Below are 16625 nucleotides of genomic sequence, written 5' to 3' on the forward strand. Positions count from 1 at the left end.
GGGCCTTTTTTTTTTTATATACAAAAAAAACACACACAAAAATATCCCAAGTATAAATACTGTAAAGTACACACTAAAGGGTAAAAAAAGATAGGTTTTGAGCAAAGTTGTGTTTTTTAGACACAAACTTCATGCCGTGGTCTGATGGGGATTGTGATGTCATCGGCATCCCCCTTGCTTGGGGAACAATAGAGGTCAAAAGAGGAAAGGCCCCCTCCTTTGCTTGTGGAGGATCCCTGGACCACCTATTGAGATGGGCATGTTAATGAAATCAGGTGATAAATAAAAAGGAGACTGGAGAAAGACTTTAACCTTTGTCCTACAGTCTCCATAACCTTTGCCCTACACAGTCTCCATCCCAATTGGATGTGTCCACTTCCTTGTAAGCTATTGCTGACCTTGGTTTAACCTTGGTTGGAATGCTCCTCAATTGGCTCTCTCATAATGACAGAAACCTTGTATTTTCTTTAACCACACAGTCTCGTTCTCCAAGCATTCTGGCTGGAAGGAAACAGCTCCCGCACTGGAAACGGTTTCCATGGAAACGGCCTTCAGACAGCACCACTGTCGCCGCGCTCTTTGTTGCATCTGATCAGATTCCTCTGTGTGTGTGTGATGTACGTGTGGCGGCATATTAAATGTGTGTCAGCCATCAACTCAATCTATATTTCCCTGGGAAGAGACATTCCAAGGCTGCTGCATCATTTGCCCATATAGACATATTAAGTACACATCATCAATGTCCTCTTCAGGTTTAGATAATAGCTTTTCAAGGGGCTTGTGTGTTTTTATGTATATAATTCATAGCTGTGATGTTTGCTGGTTGTGGGCGTAAGGTCATTGTGAAGTGGTAATACCTACCTTACAAGTGGAAGATTAGACACTCCTGTGGAGTAGATTTCAGTTGTCTTGCTGAGACACATGATCATATGTGACACACAGATACTTCTATCCTCTCTAGTTTGGGTGTTTTGTGTGTGTTGGGTGACTGTGTGCGTGTCACACGGTGTATTACGGAACCCCTAGTGACTTTTACAGAGGAGGCTTTCTTTAATGTAGTCGTTGTAGATTTCCATCACACACACTGACAGCCTCACATGAATAAGCCTGTACTCTAGCTCTTTATGTTTTCACTGTCAAATTCACAATTTTGTCCTGCTGTTCATTTCCTAGGTGGCCAGCCTGGCCAGGTTGTGTTTCTCCTTGTGGTGTGTTAGGTACAGTATGTGGTGTGTTAGGTACAGTATGTGGTGATGAAGGCTTTCCATACCTGTTGTTTTTATAGGTTGACTCAGGGTTGATGGAGTATGACATCTTTACTGACCATAAGGTCTCCTGTCTTTGAGGCTGGCTGATAAATGGGGGGGGGGGGGCTTTCTGGCCCTGAAACATATTGGTTAACCCCCCTCCCCCACATCTCCCTCTCTCTCTCCCCCCTCTTTCTCTCAGGGGGCGTTTGGCGCTCTTCAGAAGATCTGTGAGGACTCAGCAGAGATCTTGGACAGTGACGTGTTGGACCGTCCGCTCAACGTTATGATCCCAAAGTTCCTGCAGTTCTTCAAACACAGCAGCCCCAAGATCAGGTACTCAATCCAAATGTATTTATAAAGCCTTTTTTTTTACATCAGCAGTTGTCAGAAAGTGCCTTACAGTAACCCGGCCTAGACCCCAAAAGGCAAGCAGAAACACCGTGTTAAGCAAAAGTCCCTAGAGTATGAGTGTACTGGGCCTCCCTCCCTCTCCCTGCTCACAGCTTTGCCTCTTTCGCTCACTCCCGGTGGAGCCAACACCTTGCCTCGCCTCTAATTTGTTCCAAAACAACCATAGCCAGGGGTTGTTTTCAGATCTAGCTATATTTACAGGCACTTTGATCCAAAATGTTCTCTCAGAGACTGTCTCTCTCTCTCTGTGTCTGTTTTTAGGCGTTATCAGTGTCTGAGATGCCAGATTGGAGACTGGGGGGTGGAAAGGGGATAGAAAGGGGAGGAACACAGACAGAGGCAGCATTGATAAGGGGGAACACATGAGTTTGGGTGGTGTGAGATTGAGCTCTGTTGTCTTGTTGTGGTGTTGCAGGTCTCATGCCATCGCCTGCGTCAACCAGTTCATCATCAGTAGGACTCAGGCCCTAATGCTGCACATCGACGACTTCATCGAGGCAAGTCTGACCCTGCCGTGACCTCTGCAGTCTGACCTCCCATAATCCCCAGACAGCACTGTGACTATCTAATATGCTCACAAAGTCAGACATGCCATGAACCTTCTGCAATCAAGTCATACACACACACAGCCCACCCAACTAGCCTCCGCTCTCAGTGCAGCCAGCCAGGCAGGCAGGTATATGGCCTCAGCTCTCCGTACAGTGTGTCAGTAGGTTAGGTCTGAGCCTCTACGCAGCACTACACTGCACTACCAAGAGCCAGCCCTAGCTGCAGTTCAGTACACCAACCCCAATTCCACCGATTGGATCAGGGCTGATAATCCGTTAGGACTAGATCACATTAACCACTGATGAGCTTAACTTCCAGCCAGCTGGGCCCTGGATGAGGACGGATGCATCCAGCAACCGTACAGTGACAATGACAATACAGCAAGCGGATAGGAGATAAAGAGCTATAGTTTAAAGTCCCTCTGTCACGTCTTCAGCTGTGGGGGTGAGAGGGCACTCTGCGCAGAAGGGGCACAGGTCACATGAAATCCAATTTGCATACTCTAAATAAAGTGTCCGTTTATTTCTGTAGGGCTTTTTAGAGCTATTTTCAATGGTGAGTTGTTTGTGATAATGGGCAGAAGGCCAGAGTTGATAGCAGGCTCTGAGATGGTCAGTAGATGACCAGAGGCTTATAGTATTCTAATTGGTACAGAAAGTCATCTGAAAGGCTAAACTGATCCGAGATCAGCAATCCTACTCTTGAGATGCAGTGTAGGACTTAGGGCTTCAGAGGTACCAAAATTATTGCAATACATTGCATCAAACTCAAAAATCAAGACAATAACAGAAAACAGCATCACTTAATGTGCCTGACATATCTTCTGTAGTCAGACTGTTTTAGTGAAGGAGGAGCAATGCTTTTTGATTACATTATGAATAAATCTAACAGTCCTGGACACGCTTTGGGCTGCCGCACACACAGAGACCAAACTGGCACGGACACCACATGACACAGAGCATAAAATAATGAGACCAGTAAAACAGAAAACACAATTTACACAAGCCATGGTAGCCTGACACCACTATTACACTCTGACCAATAGCGACAAGTGTCACATCAAAGGTAACAGGCTTGTGGTGCTGAAAGGACAGCGACCGTAATACCTGTGCACTCCATGGTGCTGAAGGACAGACCGTTTTGGTCAAACACACAGACGTGGCTGATACACATTAGCAGTCACACACAGCGTATGTTATTTAATAATGTTAAGGAATCAGCAGCCCATTCACTTCAGTAAGCCCCATGAAATCAGAACAATACAAAAGCACAACCATTTCATATCCAAAAAGAAATGAACAAACCAGCTATTACTTCCCTTTACAAATATATTTTATCACATTCATCACACTAATGGGTGATGTAAGGTTTTTAAATGCAACAATGTTTCACAGTCATTATTTTCAAGAGATCGCTAACCGCAAGCGAGCTGCAACAAAATCTTGAAAAGGGTGATGCTAATAAATTAGCAACAACATCCACCTTGAAGTTGATAACTGCTGCTCCAGCTGTCGTCGCCGTTGTCAGACTATAGACTACTACAACACAAGCTAGCTAACGTTACTAGCTTTACGCCCCGATCACACCGACAGCATCGTTGTATTTTTGTTACGCCAGAGGTACATTCTTTTCCAATGGAACGCTGTGCAGCATTGCGTTGCAGAGGCAGTTGGGGTGCGTTTTGTTTTCTGTGTGGCGCATACGTTGGATTTATCTAACAAATGCATAAACTTGACAGAAATAATAGCGAAAGGTGAATGTTGAAGTTTTGTTGCACATATCCAGTAACACTGTTGGATTACATCATGGAAAAAGTTTGACTGCAGAGTTTATTATGCATCATTAATGCAATGATGCTGCCGGTCTGATCGAGGCGTTAGCGTGGGAAAATAACTACTGCTTACACCATTGATTATTTGCTTTTGTGCTGGTGAAGAAGCCGGATGTGGAGGTTCTGGGCTGGAGTGGTTACACGTGGTCTGTGGTTGTGAGGCCGGTTGGACACACTACCAGATTTACTACAACGACGTTGCAGGTGGCTTATGGTAGAGAAATTAACATTCAATTCTCTGGCAACAGCTCTGGTGGACATTCCTGCAGTCGGCATGCCAATTGCACGCTGCCTCAACTTGACACATCTGTGGCATTGTGTTGTGTGACAAAACTGCACATTTTAGAGGCCTTCTATTGTTGAATCAAATTTTATTTGTCACTTGCGCCGAATACAACCTTACCATGAAATGCTTACATACAAACCCTTAACCAACAACCAACCAACAGTTGAAGAATAGAGTTAAGAAAATATTGACTAAATAAAATAAAGTATAAAATAAAAAAGTAACACAATAAAGAGGCTACCGAGTCAATGTGGTGGCTATATACGGGGTACCGGTACCGAGTCAATGTGGTGGCTATATACGGGGTGTTACGGTACCGAGTCAATGTGGAGGCTATATACGGGGTACCAGTACCGAGTCAATGTGGAGGCTATATACGGGGTACCGGTACCGAGTCAATGTGGAGGCTATATACGGGGTACCGGTACCGAGTCAATGTGGAGGCTATATACGGGGTACCGATGTGGAAGCTATATACGGGGTACCGGTACTGAGTCAATGTGTGGGGGTACAGGTTAGTCGATGTAATTTGTACATGTAGGTAGGGGGTAAAGTGACTATGCATAGATAAACAGCGTCCCCAGCACAAGTTGCGCCTGTTTAATGATCATGCTGTTTAATCAGCTTCTTGATATTCCACACCAGACAGATGGATCAACTATCTTGGCAAAGGAGAACAAATGTATGCACAAAATTTAAGAGAAATAAGCTTTTTGTGCATATGGAACATTTCTGGGATCTTTTATTTCAGCTCATGAAACATGGGACCAACATTTTACATGTTGAGTTTATATTTCTGTTCAGTATATATCATTTAATAATAAAGAAAAACATGTTTTTATTTATTAGCCTAGTGGTTATAAGTATGTAGGCATATGATGTGAAATAGGCCTCATATGAAATCATTGTCAAAGGCACAAGAGATACTGTTGCATGTAGATCTAGATTATTTACAGATGGATTATATAGAAATATCATAAAATTATTTTAACAAGTCCAAAGCAATTGCATGTGGTGCAGGAACCACTGACTCGCTACGTTTTTCTATTATCAGGACACCTGCTGGTAACGCTTAACTGGTTAGGACATCTCATGAGGTGTCTTAAATATCTGTCCACTAGGTGGGACTCTTATGACCAGAGAGGCTTCATGCAAAGCTTTTATTTTTACCCTTAAGAGTAGGAGTAAAATGTCTATATTCTCACCACTTATGAACAATTTTATATTCCGAGACCCTCTATGGTTACAGGTCCTGGTCAGAACTCATGACATATGAAGACATTCTGGTCTCCTTTCCTTGGCTCTGTGTCAAATACTTACAATAAAAAGCCAATGTCTGCTATCCTTCATTAGTAATGCAATGTCAAAAAACACAGGATGCATCTTCAAGTAATGAAAGTTGGGACTAGTATGTGTGCTTGTGTTTTGATGTTTGATCCTCCTCCCTCCCTGTAGAACCTGTTTGCCCTGGCGACTGATGAGGAGCCAGAGGTGAGGAAGAACGTTTGCAGAGCTCTGGTCATGCTGCTGGAAGTCCGCATGGACCGTCTCCTACCGCACATGCACAACATCATAGAGGTGAGAATGGGACTGGGGTACTGGGGCGGAGGACTTGGGCTTGTATTCTGTAATGCCTAGTGTACACTACAGGACTTTCAAAATCCTAACATCACTGAGCCTCTCACATTGAACAACTGTCTTTCCTCTATTTGTTTTGTGTTGCCAACATAGTGTTGCGCAAGCTAACCATCTGGCACAGACGTGTCACACATAATACGATTCTTCACTTGGTCGTGAGGGTTCTCTATACCAAACAATGATGTGATACGATTTAACGTAGCTACGAGCTGTGGCTCTAAGCAGCCTCATAAAGGTTCAGTTAGACATTCACGCTTGCCATACAGAGTTGAAAGATCTAGCCAATGTTTTGAATTGAATAACATTGCTTGTGAACTTCAGAGCTGTAACGATTTGACACTTTGGTTAAAGGCAAGTACAATACACATACTAGTAGTAGTCATAGCTCCTGCTCCAGAGTACACATTCTGGGTGATGTGATACGTCAGCATCTCACTGGCTTCTTCTCTGGCCAGCTCTCATTGGCTATTGCTGATCACGTTCTGAAAACTTGTCGTTGCACATCTCACACAAGAGCATTGCCGATTTTGTGCTGATAAAATCAAACATGCTTGAAAATATCGTGACATCTGGGACTGCTCAAAGATCGAGCGGAGCCCTTAGATTGCATCTCTGACCCGCTCACATTAAAAAAGTGTTGGTAACCGCAACGACATGGGTATTTTGTTTACGATCTCAAAAACTTGTCTGGGACAGCTAAACCACGGCCAAAATGGTGTAGTGTACACACAGTTTAAGCTGCAGGGCGGGAGGTGTAGGGGGAGCGAATTAAGTTGCGAGGGAGGCAGAGAGGGAGTGAGGGACAGATATAGAGAGGAAAGGAGGGAGGAAAACAAACTAATGTAATGGATTCCTCTTGGTCTCATCAAATCAGCTCAAGATGCCACCTTGGCCAAAAGCTTTAGTTCTCCAGACAGGTTCATCTGAAAGCTTTATTTCTCCAGACAGGTTCATCTGAAAGCTTTAGTTCTCCAGACAGGTTCATCTGAAAGGTTTAGTTCTCCAGACAGGTTCATCTGAAAGCTTTAGTTCTCCAGACAGGTTCATCTGAAAGCTTTAGTTCTCCAGACAGGTTCATCTGAAAGCTTTAGTTCTCCAGACAGGTTCATCTGAAAGCTTTAGTTCTCCAGACAGGTTCATCTGAAAGCTTTAGTTCTCCAGACAGGTTCATCTGAAAGGTTTAGTTCTCCAGACAGATTCATCTGAAAGCTTTAGTTCTCCAGACAGGTTCATCTGAAAGCTTTAGTTCTCCAGACAGGTTCATCTGAAAGCTTTAGTTCTCCAGACAGGTTCATCTGAAAGCTTTAATTCTCCAGACAGGTTCATCTGAGAGCTTTAATTCTCCAGACAGGTTCATCCATAATCTGTCATGTGATTGTGGTGCCCAGCTCCTGGCCTTGAAATGAATCCTGAATATTGATTGAGGTAGTGAATTACAAATATAATGCTAATAGTACTACATTTCCCATGGTCCTCTCCTCAGTACATGCTGCAGAGGACTCAGGACCAGGATGAGAACGTGGCTCTGGAGGCCTGTGAGTTCTGGCTGACACTGGCTGAACAGCCTGTCTGTAAGGATGTGCTGTGTAACCACCTCTCCAAGTGAGTAACACACATACAAAAGCTGTCATTCTAGGCCTCCCCCCGGTGTACTGTCCTCATCCTGTTACCCTGGCTGTTGATCAGAGCCATAGCTGTTAGAGCTCATCTGTGACACAATGGTGACACTGCTGACATTAATGTTGCCTGTCCCCTCTCCTCTCCTGTCCCCTGCTCCCTCTCTACCAACTCCCTCCATGCTCCCTCTCTACCAACCCCCTCCATGCTCCCTCTCTACCAACCCCCGCCATGCCCCCTCTCCCCCATCCCCTCCATGCTCCCTCTCTACCAACCCCCGCCATGCCCCCTCTCCCCATCCCCTCCATGCTCCCTCTCTACCAACCCCCTCCATGCTCCCTCTCTACAAACCCCCTCCATGCTCCCTCTCTACCAACCCCCTCCATGCTCCCTCTCTACCAACCCCCTCCATGCTCCCTCTCTACCAACCCCCTCCATGCTCCCTCTCTACCAACCCCCTCCATGCTCCCTCTCTACCAACCCCCGCCATGCCCCCTCTCCCCCATCCCCTCCATGCTCCCTCTCTACCAACCCCCGCCATGCCCCCTCTCCCCATCCCCTCCATGCTCCCTCTCTACCAACCCCCTCCATGCTCCCTCTCTACAAACCCCCTCCATGCTCCCTCTCTACCAACCCCCTCCATGCTCCCTCTCTACCAACCCCCTCCATGCTCCCTCTCTACCAACCCCCTCCATGCTCCCTCTCTACCAACCCCCGCCATGCCCCCTCTCCCCCATCCCCTCCATGCTCCCTCTCTACCAACCCCCTCCATGCACCCTCTCCCCATGCTCCCTCTCCCCCATCCCCTCCATGCTCCCTCTCTACCAACCCCCTCCATGCTCCCTCTCCCCCACCCCCTCCATGCTCCCTCTCGCCCACCCCCTCCATGCTCCCTCTCCTCCATCCCCTCCATGCTCCCTCTCCTCCATCCCCTCCATGCTCCCTCTCCTCCATCCACTCCATGCTCCCTCTCCTCCATCCCCTCCATGCTCCCTCTCCTCCATCCACTCCATGCTCCCTCTCCTCCATCCACTCCATGCTCCCTCTCCCCATGCTCCCTCTCCTCCATCCCCTCCATGCTCCCTCTCTACCAACCCCCTCCATGCTCCCTCTCCCCATGCTCCTCTCCCCCATTCTCCCCATGCTCCTCTCCCCCATCCCCTCCATGCTCCCTCTCCCCTATCCCCTCCATGCTCCCTCTCCCCATGCTCCCTCTCCCCCATCCCCTCCATGCTCCCTCTCCCCCATCCCCTCCATGCTCCCTCTCCCCTATCCCCTCCATGCTCCCTCTCCCCATGCTCCCTCTCCTCCATCCCCTCCATGCTCCCTCTCCCCATCCCCTCCATGCTCCCTCTCCCCCATCCCCTCCATGCTCCCTCTCCCCCTTCCCTTCCATGCTCCCTCTCCCCCATCCCCTCCATGCTCCCTCTCCCCCATCCCCTCCATGCTCCCTCTCCCCTATCCCCTCCATGCTCCCTCTCCCCATCCCCTCCATGCTCCCACTCCTCCATCCCCTCCATGCTCCCTCTCTACCAACCCCCTCCATGCTCCCTCTCCCCATGCTCCCTCTCCCCCATCCCCTCCATGCTCCCTCTCCCCCATCCCCTCCATGCTCCCTCTCCCCCATCCCCTCCATGCTCCCTATCCCCAATCCCCTCCATGCTCCCTCTCCCCCATCCCCTCCATGCTCCCTCTCCCCCATCCCCTCCATGCTCCCTCTCTACCCATCCCCTCCATGCTCCCTCTCCCCCATCCCCCACCTGTCGACCCCTGTCTGTTCCAGGCTGATTCCGGTGCTCGTCAACGGGATGAAGTACTCCGAGATCGACATCATTCTGCTCAAGGTCAGTCTGCTCTGAGTGTGAGCCAGGAAATTGATCTATGGCTTGCTGCTGGACTGCACCTTGTGGTTATGTACTGGACACATCACACCTTAGCCCTGGGTCTCAACCCTGGCTGTGTGTAGGTCCTGTCATGGGCCTGTCACTATGGTTACAATGAAATTCATATTTCTACATACATAAATATGTATGTGTCTCTGTCTGCTGTTAAGATAGTCTGATAGGTGAACTGACGGCTACCTAGCTACAGGCCTGAAGGCAGCTCACTGTCTTAAAGTAGTATCAATAGTTAGAATTGCATACCTTTGTGTGTGTACCCTTACAAGTGTGGAACTGTGTGTTTAACTGTGTGTGTGGTCAGGGTGATGTGGACGAGGATGATGATGAGGCCATCCCTGACAACGAGCAGGACATCAGGCCCAGGTTCCACCGCTCCCGTACCGTTGCCCAGCAGCACGAGGGCGACCGCGATGGCATCGAGGACGATGACGACGATGATGATGATGATGACCTGGACGATGATGACACCATCTCTGACTGGAACCTCCGTGAGTGGACCTCTGATTATCTGGTTTTCTCTTCTGGTTTTCTTGCTTTGTCTCGCTTACTCTTTTTTTATCTGTCTCGCTCCCTCTCGCGCTCGCTCCCTCTCGTGCCATCGGTTTTGTTGAACTTTTTGTGTCTGTGTACCTCTGTTTATTAACGCGTTCCCTCTCACTGTCTCCAGGGAAGTGTTCAGCAGCAGCGTTGGACGTGTTGGCTAACGTGTTCAGAGATGACCTGCTCCTCCCCATCCTGCCTCTCCTCAAAGAGCTCCTCTTCCACCCAGAGTGGGTCATCAAGGAGTCTGGTATACTGGTCCTGGGGGCCATCGCTGAGGGTAAGGACTAGCAGAGACTGGTATACTGGTCCTGGGGGCTATCGCTGAGGGTAAGGACTAGCAGAGACTGGTATACTGGTCCTGGGGGCCATCGCTGAGGGTAAGGACTAGCAGAGACTGGTATACTGGTCCTGGGGGCCATCGCTGAGGGTAAGGACTAGCAGAGATTGGTACACTGGTCCTGGGGGCCATCGCTGAGGGTAAGGACTAGCAGAGACTGGTACACTGGTCCTGGGGGCCATCGCTGAGGGTAAGGACTAGCAGAGACTGATATACTGGTCCTGGGGGCTATCGCTGAGGGTAATGACTAGCAGAGACTGGTATACTGGTCCTGGGGGCCATCGCTGAGGGTAAGGACTAGCAGAGACTGGTATACTGGTCCTGGGGGCTATCGCTGAGGGTAAGGACTAGCAGAGACTGGTATACTGGTCCTGGGGGCCATCGCTGAGGGTAAGGACTAGCAGAGACTGGTATACTGGTCCTGGGGGCCATCGCTGAGGGTAAGGACTAGCAGAGACTGGTATACTGGTCCTTGGGGCCATCGTTGAGGATAAGGACTAGCAGAGACTGGTATACTGGTCCTGGGGGCCATCGCTGAGGGTAAGGACTAGCAGAGACTGGTATACTGGTCCTGGGGGCCATCGGTGAGGGTAAGGACTAGCAGAGACTGGTATACTGGTCCTGTGGGCCATCGCTGAGGGTAAGGACTATCAGAGACTGGTATACTGGTCCTGGGGGCCATCGCTGAGGGTAAGGACTAGCAGAGACTGGTATACTGGTCCTGTGGGCCATCGCTGAGGGTAAGGACTATCAGAGACTGGTATACTGGTCCTGGGGGCCATCGCTGAGGGTAAGGACTAGCAGAGACTGGTATACTGGTCCTGGGGGCCATCGGTGAGGGTAAGGACTAGCAGAGACTGGTATACTGGTCCTGGGGGCCATCGCTGAGGGTAAGGACTAGCAGAGACTGGTATACTGGTCCTGGGGGCCATCGCTGAGGGTAAGGACTAGCAGAGACTGGTATACTGGTCCTGGGGGCCATCGCTGAGGGTAAGGACTAGCAGAGACTGGTATACTGGTCCTGGGGGCCATCGCTGAGGGTAAGGACTAGCAGAGACTGGTATACTGGTCCTGGGGGCCATCGCTGAGGGTAAGGACTAGCAGAGACTGGTATACTGGTCCTGGGGGCCATCGCTGAGGGTAAGGACTAGCAGAGACTGGTATACTGGTCCTGGGGGCCATCGCTGAGGGTAAGGACTAGCAGAGACTGGTATACTGGTCCTGGGGGCCATCGCTGAGGGTAAGGACTAGCAGAGACTGGTATACTGGTCCTGGGGGCCATCGGTGAGGGTAAGGACTAGCAGAGACTGGTATACTGGTCCTGGGGGCCATCGCTGAGGGTAAGGACTAGCAGAGACTGGTATACTAGTCCTGGGGGCCATCGCTGAGGGTAAGGACTAGCAGAGACTGGTATACTGGTCCTGGGGGCCATCGCTGAGGGTAAGGACTAGCAGAGACTGGTATACTGGTCCTGGGGGCCATCGCTGAGGGTAAGGACTAGCAGAGACTGGTATACTGGTCCTGGGGGCCATCTGTGAGGGTAAGGACTAGCAGAGACTGGGAGGGGGAGGAAGTGATAGACTATACAGTGGTGAAAGAGAATGTACAGTGTGTTTATCCACTTGTGTGGGTCAGGAAGTTGCATAATTCTAGCTATCAGGGGTATTCTACCATGCAACCTGAACGAAGGACTAAACAAGACTATCTCTCCACCATTTTCACCGCTGATCTTAAAGCCAGTGGAACCCAATAGTCTAACCCCATGTCATTTTCCCAGGTTGTATGCAGGGTATGATCCCCTACCTGCCAGAGCTCATCCCCCACCTGGTGCAGTGTCTGAGTGATGAGAAGGCCCTGGTGCGCTCCATCACCTGCTGGACCCTGAGTCGATATGCCCACTGGGTGGTCAGCCAGCCTCCTGACACCTATCTGAAGCCACTGATGACTGAGCTCCTCAAACGCATCCTGGACTCCAACAAGAGGGTGCAGGAGGCTGCCTGCAGGTGAGTCAGCATGTGGTCAGCTGTTGGTAGCTGTGGTTCTGTTTGACCAGATGTCTGATTTATTTGTAAATAATCAGTAATATGTGGCTCTGGGTTTTAAAGCTGGGGACGACAGTCCTGGGAGTTGAAGTAAAGATGATGATCATTGTGACGATCAGTTGATACAATCAAAAGTTTTTGAACCACAGTTCAAAAATAACAGCTTGACTGCAAAGTGGTTTTCTAAACAACCTTTTATTTCTCTCACCCCTCTCTCCCCTCTCTTTCTCTCTCCCCTCTACCTCTCTCTCCCCTCTCTTTCTCTCTCCCCTCTACCTCTCTCTCCACTCTCTTTCTCTCTCCCCTCTACCTCTCTCACCCCTCTCTCTCCCCTCTCTTTCTCTCTCCCCTCTACCTCTCTCACCCCTCTCTCCCCTCTCTTTCTCTCTCCCCTCTACCTCTCTCTCTCCTCTCTTTCTCTCTCCCCTCTACCTCTCTCATCCCTCTCTCTCTCCTCTCTTTATCTCTCCCCTCTACCTCCCTCACCCCTCTCACCCCTCTCTCCCCTCTCTTTCTCTCTCCCCTCTACCTCCCTCACCCCTCTCTCTCTCCTCTCTTTCTCTCTCCCCTCTACCTCCCTCACCCCTCTCTCTCTCCTCTCTTTCTCTCTCCCCTCTACCTCTCTCACCCCTCTCTCTCCCCTCTCTTTCTCTCTCCCCTCTACCTCTCTCACCCCTCTCTCCCCTCTCTTTCTCTCTCCCCTCTACCTCCCTCACCCCTCTCTCTCTCCTCTCTTTCACTCTCCCCTCTACCTCCCTCACCCCTCTCACCCCTCTCTCCCCTCTCTTTCTCTCTCCCCTCTACCTCTCTCACCCCTCTCTCCCCTCTCTTTCTCTCTCCCCTCTACCTCCCTCACCCCTCTCTCTCTCCTCTCTTTCTCTCTCCCCTCTACCTCCCTCACCCCTCTCACCCCTCTCTCCCCTCTCTTTCTCTCTCCCCTCTACCTCCCTCACCCCTCTCTCTCCCCTCTCTTTCTCTCTCCCCTCTACCTCCCTCACCCCTCTCTCCCCTCTCTTTCTCTCTCCCCTCTACCTCCCTCACCCCTCTCTCTCTCTCCTCTCTTTCTCTCTCCCCTCTACCTCCCTCACCCCTCTCACCCCTCTCTCCCCTCTCTTTCTCTCTCCCCTCTACCTCTCTCACCCCTCTCTCCCCTCTCTTTCTCTCTCCCCTCTACCTCCCTCACCCCTCTCTCTCCCCTCTCTTTCTCTCTCCCCTCTACCTCCCTCACCCCTCTCTCCCCCTCTCTTTCTCTCTCCCCTCTACCTCCCTCACCCCTCTCTCCCCTCTCTTTCTCTCTCCCCTCTACCTCCCTCACCCCTCTCTCTCCCCTCTCTTTCTCTCTCCCCTCTACCTCCCTCACCCCTCTCTCTCCTGCCTTATCCGCCTCCTCTCTCCCCCTCTCTTTCTCTCTCCCCTCTACCTCCCTCACCCCTCTCTCCCCTCTCTTTCTCTCTCCCCTCTACCTCCCTCACCCCTCTCTCTCCCCTCTCTTTCTCTCTCCCCTCTACCTCCCTCACCCCTCTCTCTCCTGCCTTATCCCCCTCCTCTCTCCCCTCTCTTTCTCTCTCCCCTCTACCTCCCTCACCCCTCTCTCTCCTGCCTTATCCGCCTCCTCTCTCCCCCTCTCTTTCTCTCTCCCCTCTACCTCCCTCACCCCTCTATCTCCTGCCTTATCCCCCTCCTCTCTCCCCCTCTCTTTCTCTCTCCCCTCTACCTCCCTCACCTCTCTCTCCCCCCTCTCTTTCTCTCTCCCCTCTACCTCCCTCACCCCTCTCTCTCTTTCTCTCTCCCCTCTACCTCTCTCACCCCTCTCTCTCTCCTCTCTTTCTCTCTCCCCTCTACCTCCCTCACCCCTCTCACCCCTCTCTCCCCTCTCTTTCTCTCTCCCCTCTATCTCTCTCACCCCTCTCTCCCCTCTCTTTCTCTCTCCCCTCTACCTCCCTCACCCCTCTCTCTCCCCTCTCTTTCTCTCTCCCCTCTACCTCCCTCACCCCTCTCTCCCCTCTCTTTCTCTCTCCCCTCTACCTCCCTCACCCCTCTCTCTCCCCTCTCTTTCTCTCTACCCTCTACCTCCCTCACCCCTCTCTCTCCCCTCTCTTTCTCTCTCCCCTCTACCTCCCTCACCCCTCTCTCTCCCCTCTCTTTCTCTCTCCCCTCTACCTCCCTCACCCCTCTCTCCCCTCTCTTTCTCTCTCCCCTCTACCTCCCTCACCCCTCTCTCCCCTCTCTTTCTCTCTCCCCTCTACCTCCCTCACCCCTCTCTCTCCCCTCTCTTTCTCTCTCCCCTCTACCTCCCTCACCCCTCTCTCTCCTGCCTTATCCGCCTCCTCTCTCCCCCTCTCTTTCTCTCTCCCCTCTACCTCCCTCACCCCTCTCTCCCCTCTCTTTCTCTCTCCCCTCTACCTCCCTCACCCCTCTCTCCCCTCTCTTTCTCTCTCCCCTCTACCTCCCTCACCCCTCTCTCTCCTGCCTTATCCCCCTCCTCTCTCCCCTCTCTTTCTCTCTCCCCTCTACCTCCCTCACCCCTCTCTCTCCTGCCTTATCCGCCTCCTCTCTCCCCCTCTCTTTCTCTCTCCCCTCTACCTCCCTCACCCCTCTCTCTCCCCTCTCTTTCTCTCTCCCCTCTACCTCCCTCACCCCTCTCTCTCCTGCCTTATCCGCCTCCTCTCTCCCCTCTCTTTCTCTCTCCCCTCTACCTCCCTCACCCCTCTCTCTCCTGCCTTATCCGCCTCCTCTCTCCCCTCTCTTTCTCTCTCCCCTCTACCTCCCTCACCCCTCTCTCTCCTGCCTTATCCGCCTCCTCTCTCCCCCTCTCTTTCTCTCTCCCCTCTACCTCCCTCACCCCTCTCTCTCCTGCCTTATCCCCCTCCTCTCTCACCTCTCTTTCTCTCTCCCCTCTACCTCCCTCACCCCTCTCTCTCCTGCCTTATCCCCCTCCTCTCTCCCCCTCTTTTTCTCTCTCCCCTCTACCTCCCTCACCCCTCTCTCTCCTGCCTTATCCACCTCCTCTCTCCCCCTCTCTTTCTCTCTCCTCTACCTCCCTCACCCCTCTCTCTCCTTTCTCTGTTTCCACTATCTCTCCCCCCAGTGCCTTTGCCACTCTGGAAGAGGAGGCGTGTACAGAGTTGGTTCCCTACCTGGCCTACATCCTGGACACTCTGGTGTTTGCCTTCAACAAGTACCAACACAAGAACCTGCTTATACTGTACGATGCTATAGGGACGCTCGCTGACTCCGTTGGACACCACCTCAACAAGCCGGTACACACACACACACCTTTCAGCTGTGTGTTTAGTTGTTGTCTTCTAATGTGGGCTTTACTGTAAGTGTTTAGTTGTGATGTCTAATGTGGGCTTTACTGTATGTGTTTAGGAGTACATTCAGATGCTGATGCCTCCACTGATAGCAAAGTGGAACCAGCTGAAGGACGAAGACAAGGATCTGTTCCCTTTACTAGAGGTGAGCCTCACTGTCCTCTAATAATGTTCCCTTTACTAGAGGTGAGCCTCACTGTCCTCTAATAATGTTCCCTTTACTAGAGGTGAGCCTCACTGTCCTCTAATAATGTTCCCTTTACTAGAGATGAGCCTCACTGTCTAATAATGTTCCCTTTACTAGAGGTGAGCCTCACTGTCCTCTAATAATGTTCCCTTTACTAGAGGTGAGCCTCATTGTCCTCTAATAAGGTTCCCTTTACTAGAGATGGGCCTCACTGTCCTCTAATAATGTTCCCTTTACTAGAGGTGAGCCTCACTGTCTAATAATGTTCCCTTTACTAGAGGTGGGCCTCACTGTCTTCTAATGTTACCTTTACTAGAGGTGAGCCTCACTGTCTAATAATGTTACCTTTACTAGAGGTGAGCCTCATTGTCTAATAATGTTCCCTTTACTAGAGGTGAGCCTCACTGTCCTCTAATAATGTTCCCTTTACTAGAGGTGAGCCTCACTGTCCTCTAATAAGGTTCCCTTTACTAGAGGTGAGCCTCACTGTCCTCTAATAAGGTTCCCTTTACTAGAGGTGAGCCTCATTGTCTAATAATGTTCCCTTTACTAGAGGTGGGCCTCATTGTCTAATAATGTTCCCTTTACTAGAGGTGGGCCTCACTGTCTAATAATGTTCCCTTTACTAGAGGTGAGCCTCATTGTCTAATAATGTTCCCTTTACTAGAGGTGGGCCTCATTGTCTAATAATGTTCCCTTTACTAGAGATGGGCCTCACT

At 50.6% G+C, this 16625-nt stretch overlaps 1 protein-coding gene across 3 annotated transcripts in view; it reads left to right on the forward strand.

The window, feature by feature from the left end:
* LOC139408466 (transportin-1) overlaps window positions 1-16625 on the forward strand; it is a 44270-nt gene that overhangs the window by 14265 nt on the left and 13380 nt on the right. For all 3 annotated transcript variants that reach the window (XR_011634293.1, XM_071152392.1, XM_071152391.1), the window contains exons 6-15: window positions 1450-1583; window positions 2077-2158; window positions 5783-5905; window positions 7449-7567; window positions 9366-9426; window positions 9785-9971; window positions 10151-10303; window positions 12141-12366; window positions 15494-15665; window positions 15778-15864. Coding sequence is in view for 2 of the 3 variants with exons in the window: in XM_071152392.1 (XP_071008493.1) it covers window positions 1450-1583; window positions 2077-2158; window positions 5783-5905; window positions 7449-7567; window positions 9366-9426; window positions 9785-9971; window positions 10151-10303; window positions 12141-12366; window positions 15494-15665; window positions 15778-15864 (1344 nt within the window). In the remaining variant the exon portion in view is untranslated. The remainder of the gene's footprint in view (window positions 1-1449; window positions 1584-2076; window positions 2159-5782; window positions 5906-7448; window positions 7568-9365; window positions 9427-9784; window positions 9972-10150; window positions 10304-12140; window positions 12367-15493; window positions 15666-15777; window positions 15865-16625) is intronic.

This window comes from Oncorhynchus clarkii, chromosome 5 (assembly GCF_045791955.1).
Source record: "Oncorhynchus clarkii lewisi isolate Uvic-CL-2024 chromosome 5, UVic_Ocla_1.0, whole genome shotgun sequence".
NCBI classification, from domain to species: Eukaryota; Metazoa; Chordata; class Actinopteri; order Salmoniformes; family Salmonidae; genus Oncorhynchus; species Oncorhynchus clarkii.